This window comes from Ursus arctos, unplaced genomic scaffold (genome assembly GCF_023065955.2).
Source record: "Ursus arctos isolate Adak ecotype North America unplaced genomic scaffold, UrsArc2.0 scaffold_19, whole genome shotgun sequence".
Lineage (NCBI taxonomy): Eukaryota > Metazoa > Chordata > Mammalia > Carnivora > Ursidae > Ursus > Ursus arctos.
In genome coordinates this window covers 528,421-540,394 of record NW_026622863.1, presented here as the reverse complement: position 1 = coordinate 540,394, position 11,974 = coordinate 528,421, and the positions used below count along the sequence as shown (strand labels likewise).

The 11,974-nt window shown below is 56.6% G+C and overlaps 1 protein-coding gene across 1 annotated transcript in view; it reads left to right on the top strand.

The window, feature by feature from the left end:
- Positions 1 to 11,974, top strand: part of SPG7 (SPG7 matrix AAA peptidase subunit, paraplegin) — a 29,444-nt gene that overhangs the window by 14,839 nt on the left and 2,631 nt on the right. The window contains 9 exon segments of the mRNA XM_026494574.4: positions 241 to 366; positions 693 to 788; positions 790 to 856; positions 1,198 to 1,371; positions 6,996 to 7,120; positions 7,769 to 7,871; positions 8,610 to 8,720; positions 10,275 to 10,390; positions 11,809 to 11,965. Of these exon segments, the coding sequence (XP_026350359.1) occupies positions 241 to 366; positions 693 to 788; positions 790 to 856; positions 1,198 to 1,371; positions 6,996 to 7,120; positions 7,769 to 7,871; positions 8,610 to 8,720; positions 10,275 to 10,390; positions 11,809 to 11,965 (1,075 nt within the window).

Genomic DNA, 11,974 nt, shown 5'->3' with positions numbered 1-11,974 from the left:
TGCTAGATAAGTTTCTCTTAATGATGCACAATGAACATTTCCCCTTGATGCCTGGAAGGTGACTCTGAATCCCATCTGTCCGAAGAAGTAGAGAGGATGTGGGACATGAGAGCCGGCCGAGGGGAGGCGAGGCCCCAGGGACGCGGGGCTCCCTCGTACAGGCAGGCCCAGCCCAGAGGTGCTTATCTTCCCTGTTGTGCTCGGAGTCACAGCACCCTGCCCTTTGTTCTTTCTGCCCAGAATCAGCTTAAAATGGCTCGTTTCACGATTGTGGACGGGAAGATGGGGAAGGGAGTCAGCTTCAGAGATGTGGCAGGAATGCACGAAGCCAAACTGGAAGTCAAAGAGTTTGTGGACTATCTGAAGGTGGGTGTGCGTGCAAGCAGGAGGCAGACAGGAGTGCCCTCCTGGGCGAGACGCTGCCCCGGTCAGGCGGTGTGTGCTGTGCCTGCTGAGTCGGCCCTGCAGGCTGAGTGCACAGCCGGGAACCAGCAGGAGGGCACCGAGCCCGTTGCTGGCTGTGCCCTGGGCTGTCTGGGATGCCTGGTCACTGCCTGAGCTCCTTGCTTTTCCCAGAACCACCTGCACCATAACTGATTCATGCCGGTACACGAGCTGATCTCTGTGTGAGCCCTGTTTTGGAATTCTCTCTCAAACACCTGTGACTAGTGTGGCATGATCTGCTTTTCCAGAGCCCAGAGCGCTTCCTTCAGCTTGGCGCCAAAGTCCCAAAAGGCGCGCTGTTGCTCGGGCCCCCCGGCTGTGGGAAGACACTTCTGGCCAAGGCGGGTGGCGACAGAGGCCCAGGTGCCCTTCTTGGCGATGGCTGGCCCAGAGTTCGTGGAGGTCATTGGAGGTCCGTATTCCCGGGGGGCTGTGGACAAGTTTGCCTGACCATCTGTGCGGGATGGCTCTGCCATCACACACCCTTCCTCAGGCGGCGAAGGGATGGGGACATGGAGGCACAGGGAAGGACATGGGAAACCTGTGTTACTGGACACGTTTATGGAGGGAACCGGGTAGTGATGTTCTTTGAAGCTACTTCCGTGTGCGGCCTGGGGAGTCCAGGAGGGTGAGTGTCCACCAGGGTGACTCCGTGAGACCTCGACATCCTCAGTGGGCAGCTCTGGTCCCGGCACAAGAGTTGGGCTCATCTCCCATCCCCTGTCCAACTCCTGGTCCTCTGTGTCACCTCAGGCCTTGGCGCTGCCCGCGTACGGAGCCTGTTCAAGGAAGCCCGGGCCCGGGCTCCCTGCATCGTCTACATCGACGAGATCGACGCCGTGGGCAAGAAGCGCTCCACCACCATGTCTGGTTTCTCCAACACGGAGGAAGAGCAGACGCTCAACCAGCTTTTGGTGGAAATGGACGGTGGGTGCCCCATACCCCCCGCCTGCTCTGGGGCAGGGACAGGTTTCTTCTTGAGATCCACATTATAGATGGACCACGTGGCTGATGTGTATTGTTCCGGAACCGTGCCCTGATGCTCACTGGCATTTCATTTTCCTGCAGTGACCGGTCTGTCTCTCCACCATCGCACCTGCCCCAGGTGTGAGTGTGCCTAGCGCTGTCCGGCAGGCGATAAGGAGACAAGGCCAGTGTCAGAGGTATTCGTCAGGTTTTAATTGTAAAGAGGGTAATAGTAGAAAAGACAGGGAAAAAACCTGGGAGCACAAAGGGCAGGGCAGGTCATGACACTGTTCACAGTCTTGGATAAACGCAGGGGATTGCGCGGTCTCTGCTGCCCAGCGTGGTAAAGGTGACACGGGGCGCCTGGCTGCCTCAGTCGGTGGAGCATGTGACTCTTGATCTCAGAGTTGTGAGTGACATGGAATGGTTTCTTTCTTTCTTTCAAGATTTTATTTATCTTAGAGAGAGAGCATGAGTGTGGGGGGGGAGCAGAGTGAGAGAATCTCCAACAGACTCCAAGCTGAGCGCGGAGCCCGACGTGGGGCTTGATCTCAGGACTCTGACATCACGACCTGAGCTGAAACCAAGACTCGGACGCTTAACTGACTGAGCCACCCAGGCGCCCCTATACATTTTTTAAATATTTTACCTTTAAGTAATGTCTACACCCAACATGGGGCTTGAACTCACAACCCTGAGATCAAGAGTCACACACTTCACTGACTGAGCCGGCCGGGTGCCCCTGTTTAATTTTACTGTGGTAAAATACACATAACATTTACCATTTTGACCATTCGTAAGTGTCCACTTCAGTGATACTAAGTATGTTCTCATAATGCAGCCACCACCACTGTCCGTCTCTAGAACCTTCTCTTCCCATGAAACCCTAACTCCCCAGCTCCTGGCAGCCGCAGCCCTGCTGTCTGTCTCCACGGGTCTGAGTCTTCTGGGGCCCTCGTGTGGGACAGAGGGTCTGTGACTCAGCAGCATAACGTCCTGCATGCGGTGCACGTGTCAGGACTTCCTTTCTAAGGCTGAGTAACACTCCGCTGTGTGGACATTCCCCTGCCGACGGACGCCTCTGGCTCTTGGAATAAGGCGGCTGTGACTGTGGGCCCACGGATGTGCCCGCCGGCCCCAGGGTGTCAGGACGCCGGCTCTGTTTTCAGTATCGCAGAGGAGGGGACACTTTGCTCGGAGAGAACCATGTTTGTGTACGTTAGTGCTCTTTCTTGAAGTGCTCCTGCCGTGTGGGGCGGCGCGTCTGCCCAGTGTGTGGACGTGGAGCTGAACTGTGTGTGACTCAGGACAAACTCTATTTGGACGTCTCATTTGGAAATAATCTCAGATGTAGGAAAGCACTGCGGTACCAGAGCAAACGTCTCCCAGGCCTCCCCCGAGGCCGGGACGTGGGCGGCGTCCTGTCACGACACACGGCGTGGGCGCACCTCATCCCTGGTGCTGGGCTTTGCATGGCGTGGCTGCAGGCGGCAGGGCGAGGCCTTTCTTCAGACGCTGACGTGCAGGTCAGACGCACGGGTGCACTTTGCAAGCTCTGCAAGCTCAGCAGATCTAAAACCCAAGTGTCTAACCAGTCTGCACAACAGGCTACGTGGTTATGTTGTAAGGGGAACACTGTGGATCCGGAGCTGCCCTGCAGACCCCTGACGCCTGACACCACTTGCTCAGGGACTGTTTCCAGGGAGGGAAGCTTCCGCAGACTCCACGTCCTTGGACACGTGGTAGAGTGAGGCCCTGGTTCTGAACGCAGCTGTCGAGACACCGTCACAGAGGGGCCTCCAGGAGCACCTTCCAGGCCAGATTGCGGGGAGCCCCCAACCCCACACGCCACTTCTGGGGGCAGTTACCCTCTGGAGTCTCTGACGTGTAAGAAACCCCACTCACTGCTTCTTGTTTGAACGGCTTTACACGATCCCTTCATGGGGTGCCACGTGTACTCAGTGTGGCTCCGGTGACGGTCTTAGAGTCCTGCCGAGATCTCTAAGAGGCCCTCGGGTTCTGGGCACGAGGTCTCACGGCTGAGCCTGTGGGTGCCCGAGCCTGAGGTCCGTCCGTCCTGAGACCCAGGACTGTGTGTTCAATGAGTCTCCACTGTCAAAAGTACCAGATTTTAACGATGGCGTCTGGTTGTTTCTTTGAAAGAACGGCTAGCCTCTGTGCTACTGAGTGGACAGGGGAGAGCCGACTATCGGAAGCCATCAGATGACTCAGGTTCATGTCTGTGCCTCGGCTTCTGGACTGGAAGGAGCCATGGGGTTCACGCTGGGCCCCGTTCCTCCAAGCTCTGGGTTTTTTGACATCATTGGTGTGCGACCTCACCTGCACCCCTGTGGCCTTCTGTGTGCGAGCGCATTCCAGGTGATGTGAAGTCACTCGAGGGGGTCCCACACGACCCCCACTCTGGACACGCATGTACTGGTTGTTTGCACTTGAAGATGGAGCCCGCCAGGAAGCACTGACTAAATGGCATCTTCCTCTGAGGCAGACCTCTCTGTGCTGCCATGAATAGGGGTGCTTCCGCCCCAGAACCCCGGACTGAAGGCCCTTGTTGGGCTGGGCCAGCAGTGAACAGGTCCCTTTGTGTGCAGACACAGCCGGGTGCTCTCAGCCCTTCGGATGCGTCTGAGGAGTCTCTGTTAGTCCCTGGAGAAGGGCAGTGCTGGTTCATTGACGTGCGGAGCACGGAGCAGACGCTGTGCCAGTCGTGGGAAAAGCTCACCAGGAAGAGAAACCCCCACTCACGGGTCAGGACAGGGCTTCACCATGGGACGGCCAGGCCACATGGACGGGCACGTGTGCAGGGCGCTGGGGTCCTGCCAGGCCACTTACCTGTTAACAGTCACCTTTCTACATCTTTAGCAGCAGAAAGAGGGCTCTGCACCGAGCGCCCCTTGCGACGGATGCCTTCCCCAAGCCTCTGTGTTAGCAAGAGCATATGGGGTCAGGAGCTCCGGCCTCACACGGAGTCACTAGAAAGCCCTAGATCCCATCCACGTGGCCTTCTCCATTTTAATCTGTGGTCTGTCTTTAGTTACTTCTGTAAGGACGTGAGGGTTTGGTCGTGGCTCCTTTCTGTGCCTGTGGATGTCCAGGGCTCCCACTCCATTTGTTGAAAAGGCTGTTGCTTCCTGCACTGAATGGCTTTTGTGCCTCTGCCAGCACTTGGCTGGGCATGTCTGACAGTCTCTGGGCCTCCCGGTCTGCTGCGCTGGCCGACAAGTCTGCCCCTCTGCCACAGCACGGCCCTCCTCGCGTGGCCCAGTCTGGAGGAAGGCAGGCTGGCTCCTTGCACTTTGCTCCCTGAAGGGAAGCTGTTGCAGCGGGTGTGCTTTGCTTGCTCCATGATTTTTATTTTTTTTATTATTATTTTTTAATATATTTTTTATTATATTATGTTAGTCACCATACAGTACATCCCTGGTTTCTGATGTAAAGTTCGATGATCCATGATTTTTAGAACAAGCTTGTCCACATCTCCCAAAAGATCTTGCTGAGGTTGTGATAGGAACACACACGTCACAGGAGAGCTAGGAGGAGGCATGGCGGCAGCACCAGAAGCTGGTGGGGGCATGGGGAGGTCGGACCCAGGTCCCCACGTGAACCTCTATGACCCTGATTTGAACAAAGCACCCAGGAAACAGGAGCGGACACAGTGCCGGTGGGAGCGTGCGGTGGAGCAGCCTCTCAGGGAGACACACACCTCCCATCTGACCGGCCACTAGCGCTCCTGCGTGCTCACCCTAGAGAAGCGTCTAGATGTCCACGTACTTGTGGGAGCTGAAGACTGGAAACAACCCACATGTCCACCGACGCGTGCAGCTTGTCGATTCGGCGTCCTTGTCGTGGTTCCTGTGAAGCGAGGGAAAGAGACGGACCTCTCACCCAGAGCTGTCTGCACGGGTCTCGGGATCACGGCTCCAAGGTTTACGGTGCTGTTTACACGGGACGTCAGAGACGGAGAGCGGACCGCTGTTCTCCCGCTGTCCAGTGTTCGTGACTCAGCATCCCGCGTTCACAGCCTTGGCCTGTGGAAGGAGGACATGTCGGAGTCTGGGCAGGGAGTCCCAGCAGGTCCCGCAACCAGGGCTCTGGCTCCCCTCCTTGTCCGAGCAGCGAAGCCCTCCCTCCAGTCAGCCTCCCGTTTTTGCGTCAGAGTGACGTTTCCTCCAAGCGCTGGCGCAGCACAGGGTCGGAAGGTTGCATCTGCTGCGTGGTGCTTGCCCTTGCGCCGGGTTATTTCAGAAGTCAGGGTCATCTGCTCTACTCTCAGCTCGACACACGTGGGACTGGATCTCTCCTGGTGTCCTGGCTTACCGCATTCCAGCAAGAATGCACGCGCACAGGGCTGGGCTGTGGTTTGGTGTCCTGGCAGCTGCGTCTCAGTGACTCGGGTGTCAGGTCCTCGGGGAGGTGGGTGCCCCCCACCCCTGGCCCGTGCGCTCAGCCAGGACCCTCACTGTCGTTGTGGGGTCCTGGGGTGGAGTTAATGACAGTCTGCTGGGAGGTGACAGTGCCTCACACACTCCGAGGGCCTCGTTCTGTAACACTTCTAAGTTTCACTTAACACTTCACAGGTAGTTTTAAATTGCACTTGTCAATGTCAACTTATTAGGGATTTTTTTATTAGCAAAAGATAGATCATGGCATTTTTCTTTGTTTAATTAAGTGGGCTCCACACCCAATGTGGGGCTTTGAACTCAAGACCCTGAGATCAAGGGTCGCACGGTCCATTGGCCGCGCCAGCCCGGTGCCCCTAAAATCTTTATTTTTCTGACTTTGTATTCTGGAACTTGTCACACATACATAAGCACAGAGAGAGATGTGCAGTAAACCTCCACGTCACAGGCCAGCACCATTCCATCCATGCCTCCTGCTCCGATCCTCTTCCCCGGTGGGTGATTTTAAAGCCAGTCCAAAGTTACGAATCTTACACGTTCTCAGTCTTACGCTCTGGACGTGCTTGTCTAGATTCAGAAGCACCACGATCTCACTGTAATGCGTACACTGAAGATGTACGTAAGACCCTCTGATGTCCAGTCAGGCCCAGCTCACCCAGTTGCTTCTTGGATACATTTCTGCAGCTGTTGCTTTACTCAGATGGGGGTCCAGGCTAGGTTCTCCCAAAGATCTTGGCCACCAGTGGTACTTTCTGCACTTGCTTTTAAATTCCTGTGAGAAACCTGGAGCCCCCGAACCCAGGCCACAGACCAGTGTTCAGAAACATCTGCTTCGGCCCATGGCTTTGCACCGAAGGAACGTGGACACAGGGCCCCCCGCTCCCCAGGTCTGCTGGGCAGTTGCCGAGGAGAAACGCGACCCCCCAGGATGCCGTCTGGATGGCAGTGAAGCCCCCGCCAAGAACCATCTGTGGTTCTGCCCCTGGGCTGGCAGCCTGGGGAAGACAGGCGAATTCTTGCTCTTGCAGGGAGCTTGATCCTGGGTCAGTCCACGTGGCCTCATTCAGAGCGACGTGTGTCTTCCTGTCTCACGGACCCCAGTGGGAAATCAGTCCCACCTGTGTCCTGAAAGGGGCGCTCTGCCCAAACGGCTGTCTTTCCCTCTAGGAATGGGCACCACCGACCATGTCATTGTCCTGGCATCTACCAATCGAGCTGACATTTTGGACAATGCTCTGCTGAGGCCCGGCCGACTGGATCGACACGTCTTCATCGACCTTCCCACACTGCAGGTCAGTGCGGCCGGGGGCTGGCCCTTGTCTGTCCGGACTATCTTTGGTTTACTGCTCGGCCTATGGTTTTGCAGCTTGTTTTGTCCACCGACATTTTCTCTTTATTCCGAAGCGCTGGGGCTGAGTTTTGTAGCAGAATGTTTGGAGAGCCTCAGAATTCTCGTCTTGACCCCCTCGAGTCTGTAGGTCTCTGAGCCCCACCCGCCTCCTTGGTGCCCCAAGGCAGCAGGAACCAGCAAGCGGTGATGAGGACCCCCACGCAGGTGGGGAAGGGGTTCGGAGCATGAGCGTGACAGTTCGTGTTCCCGTGCCCCAGCCAGCGGCCCTCCTTGGTCCGACACTCAGACCATTACTGCTGTCTCAGAAGCAGAGCGGTCCCCTCTGACGCTCACTGGGGAGCAGCCTTCCATTGTCCTGACTCGGGGTCTGGGAAATTCAGATGTGTATGAACCAAACGTCCCACCAGATAACCCGTGCATGTGACGCGTGAAGTCACTTCCTTCTTCGACCTTCCTTTTTGAAATGCTGCTTGAGGTCTAACGGTCTCACATTCGTAGGTCAGGAGTAGCAACACAGAAAGGGATCTAACAGCCAGTGCTCCTGTGCGTGGGGCAGGGGTGAGCCCACACTTGGGTCCTTTCTCTCCAGGAAAGGCGGGAGATCTTCGAGCAGCACCTCAAGAGCCTGAAGCTGACCCAGGCCAGCAGCTTTTACTCACAGCGTCTGGCAGAGCTCACGCCGGGGTTCAGCGGTATGGAAGCTGGTTCCCGCTAGTCCTGAGGGTGCAGGGCACTCCCCGGGGCCCTATACCCCCTGCTCTGGGCCCCACAGTCAGCACAGCCTGTGCCGGAGTGAGGTTGTGCACAGACAGGCGGTAGAAGAAAAAAGAGCTGCACAGCACTTTGCTTTTCCTGTGCGAGCAGTGCCGGACCCACCAGGGGTCTGCTGCAGCACATGGGGCGCACTGTGCACGGGCCCCCACGGGCACTCCGGGCACTTCTGCCTGCGGGACTCTGCACACTGGCCCTTCAGTGCCTGTCCACGCTCTCCCTGCCAGGGAATGCCATCCGAGGCCTCGTGGCTGCCCGAGTGTGGCACGGCCCTCCTCCCGGTCTGTTCTCACTGAGCAGAGACAGATCACAAGCCCAGATGTTTTCTGTACGGCTCTCATTTTAAAGGGTAATATAAACAAAATCCCTTTATCATAATTTCTTCCCTTTGGCTTTTTCTGATGCCCTAAACTAGAATTTTGTGGGTCCTGGAGTGGGAATTCCTAGGGAGAATGCGACATGCTCAGGACCGATGGGACTCGAGCAGGACAGAGCTCGGAGGTGGCAGAAAGGTGGGACGGCACGAGGCAGATGTGCTCCGGGTCCGTTAGCGGTGTGAGTGGCTTCAGCATAGGGCAGAAGCGCCGCCTGCCTGCTCTCAGCCTCCTGCCCACGCTCCCCTCCCCTGCCCTTCTCTCTCACCCCTACTGTGCGGACAGGTGCTGACATCGCCAACATCTGTAACGAGGCCGCGCTGCACGCCGCACGGGAAGGGCACACGTCCGTCCACACATTTAACTTCGAGTACGCTGTGGAACGGGTCATTGCCGGTACGAGGGGCGTGTTCTCAGCAGGGCTGGATCCCCAAAACCGCCCAGATGGAAGGGGGGGTGGAGGGAGCCGGGTCAGGCTGACGCGTGACGGAAGTGACCAGCGAAGAATTACTGGACAAAAGAATAGGGAAAGTATTTCTGTTTTTATAATTCGGTTGTTCCATTGTGACTGACTTCTCCTTATTTAAAATACCAGGAATGTGCTGAAGAGCAGACACACTCTTCAAGCAGAAACACGAGGGTCTTGCACACCCAAGTGTGAGTGGTGCTTGGCCCCTCAGCCGGCGACTGTGCCTCGGAGCAGAGCACACGGGGCACCATCCATGTTGTGGGGCCAAGGCCGCCACTGCCTGGGGACACAGGGTCTCCGGAGAGCTATGCCCTGCCGCCTGCCCTGTCTCTGCTCAGGGTAGCAACAGGAGGGGTCTTGGCAGCAGGGTGGGGAGGGGGCCTTCTGGCAGAGCTTAATGGTCACTACTCAAAGTGGGGTCCCTGGGTTTCTGTCAGGAGAGTGGGACTGAAACTGAGAGTCTCCAGAAGTTTCCACGACCCCACGTGTCTTGTCCTTGAGTAGGGTTCAGTCCAAGACACTGGAAGTTTTTTAAAGAGGGACACTGTTCTTCCCACAGAAGAGTGAGAAGCACCGGCCTTGCATGTGGGTGGGGAGCGCTCAGTCCCTGCCGTCCCTGCGAGGGGCTCATGCCCGTCACTCTCCGGCTGAGCTGAGGTCGGGTACGGAGGCCCCCAGGTGTCCAGGCTGCAGCTTCAGAATCTGTGTGGACAGAAAGAACTGAAAAGAGACTGTTTCTTACTGCAAACTTGGCTTCATATAAGCCACTTAGTTTTACATGAAAATTGATAAACACCCTAATAGTGTCAAAGCGAGAAAGACAGAAGGACTGACCGCGCTGATGTGGCCTGCTGGAGCTAGAGCGTGTGGGTTCAGGTCAAGCCCACCCTGCGGGGCTGTGGCCTCCATCCAGATGCTTACAGACCCTGCAGTAAATGGGGGTGGGTGACCCCCATAGCACACAGCCAGACCCAGAGCTGATGCAGGCTGTATAAAACAGGAATGTGGGGAGGTGTGCAGAACCCGGGGTGCTAAGTGAAGCCTCCCTAGTAGCACAGACAAGGTAGATGGACTTCAGAGTCCCGGGGTGGGAAGCGGTCAGCTAGCAAGGGGCTGCAGCTTCCAGCAAGTCTGGGGGAAGAGCCGCTGCAAAGCCTGGACCTCGGTGGGGACCCCATCTAATCACAGCAGCCCTGTGCCCCGTGGGCTTCTGACGGCATTAGTCAAGCCTGCAGGAGCTGGTCTGCTCCCCCCAGCATTCACAGAAGTAGAAACAAACAGGCCCTCCAGCATCGCTCCCCCCTCATGAGGGACAGTTCTGGGTGCTGGCTTGGGGTGGAGGTCCAGGAGGTGAACGTCAGGGACCACACTGTTTTCATGGCACGGGGTGGAGCTCTGTGAGGCCAAGGGGAGTGCCTGGCACGCTTACCCAGGATCACCCATGTGCCCAAACTAACTCAGATCCTTGCGCATCCTGTCAGGGACTGCCAAAAAGAGCAAGATCCTGTCAAAGGAGGAACAGAAGGTGGTGGCGTTTCATGAGTCTGGCCATGCCCTGGTCGGCTGGCTGCTGGAGCATACCGAGGCTGTCATGAAGGTAGGGTGTCCGCATCGGGAGGGCGGCCCTTGGACAGAGCTGACTTTGGAGGCACTGCGTGTTTTTGCTTGAAGAAAGTGCAGTGTGAGCTGGGCGTAGGCACAGGGCAGGAGGTGACGGTGCGGGATCCCTCATCCCCAGAAGTAAAGGGCAGGAGATCCTAAGTGGGCTCTGGTTTGGGGCGTGACCATCACGGTCACATGATGACCCGGGGTCTCCCTCTGCCGTCTGCACAGTTACTCTTGGAATTAAGAATTGCCATGTTTACTAAAAGTGTTGACGTAGTGACTCCTAACCTTAAAAATAGGTGAGTTTGGTTCACATTAAAAAAATACCACTCTTGTAGGCATTTGGGAACTTCGTGAAAATTTATTTGTATCCGCTGCTTATGTGAAAAACAGCTGCCCCACAGTGTGGGTGCAGATTTAACATGTGGCGTCCAACGTACGGTCGGAGAGCCGTGCAGGTGCTCTGGTCCCGTGGTGCCGGGCGGAGCCGCAGCACCAACAGGGGGACGTGTGGCAGTCGTGTCAGTGTGTACTGTCCTTAACTTTCCAGAAGGGTTCGCTGCAGCCATGGAGACACGTATCAGGCCAGCTCCTCTTGCACACTCAGCAGCGGGCGGGGAGTCTAGCGTCTGGTGACAGACGGGGGGATGCCGCCATCACTGAGGTGATGTGGGTCAGGCTGAGGGTGAGGAAGGCAGGGTTCAAGGTAAACACTTTCATGCAGTATCTCAAAAACTAAAGTAAAAATTAATGCAGAAAAATCCTGAGTGAAGTGAGTACCATAATTTAAAATTTCCTGTTCTCAGAATTTTCACTTCACGTCATGTCTAAAAGATACGTGTGTCCTAATAAGAAACCCCGCTCCTGAGGCGTCTCAGCCAGGGCAAGGTGGTGACGTTCCAGCTACTGACCCGGTCATTCTTTACAGCCGCTTACGCTGTGATTCACTTCAGCGCTGGGTTTAAGTTTCCTCTTCAGATTCTCCAGACACCGGGAGCTGGTCATCCTCCTGTCCGGGGCCCCACTGGTTCCTCGTGCGGCAGCCCCTGCTCTGCCAGGGCGTCCCCTGCCACGTCCGCGTGCGCACCTGGTGCCGGGCTGCTGGGGACGCAGAGCTACAAGGACGGTCTCCGTCGTCCTTGGTGTCCCCAGGCCGGCGTCTCCAAGGGTTTGTGTGGTACCGTGCGCCCACAGCGGCCCCGTCGGCGTGTGTAGGGAAGACACAGCCCAAGCGGGTGTGAGCCATTCTCCTGCAACAACAGGTTCTCCTTTGCTATAAAAATGGGGCCAGTACAGATTTGCTTTAACTGCTTTGAAACCCTCCAATTAAAGGTCTGTCGTACCTTTCCCCACCTTCATTTTTGAAGTCTGAATCCTGCCCGCTCACTCGGGCCGCGTGACGTTCTGCAGGTCTCCATTGCGCCACGGACCAACGCAGCGCTGGGCTTTGCACAGATGCTTCCGAGAGACCAGCACCTCTTCACCAAGGAGCAGCTGTTTGAGCGCATGTGCATGGCCTTGGGCGGCCGCGTGTCAGAGACCATTTCCTTCAACAAAGTCACTTCTGGTGAGAAGC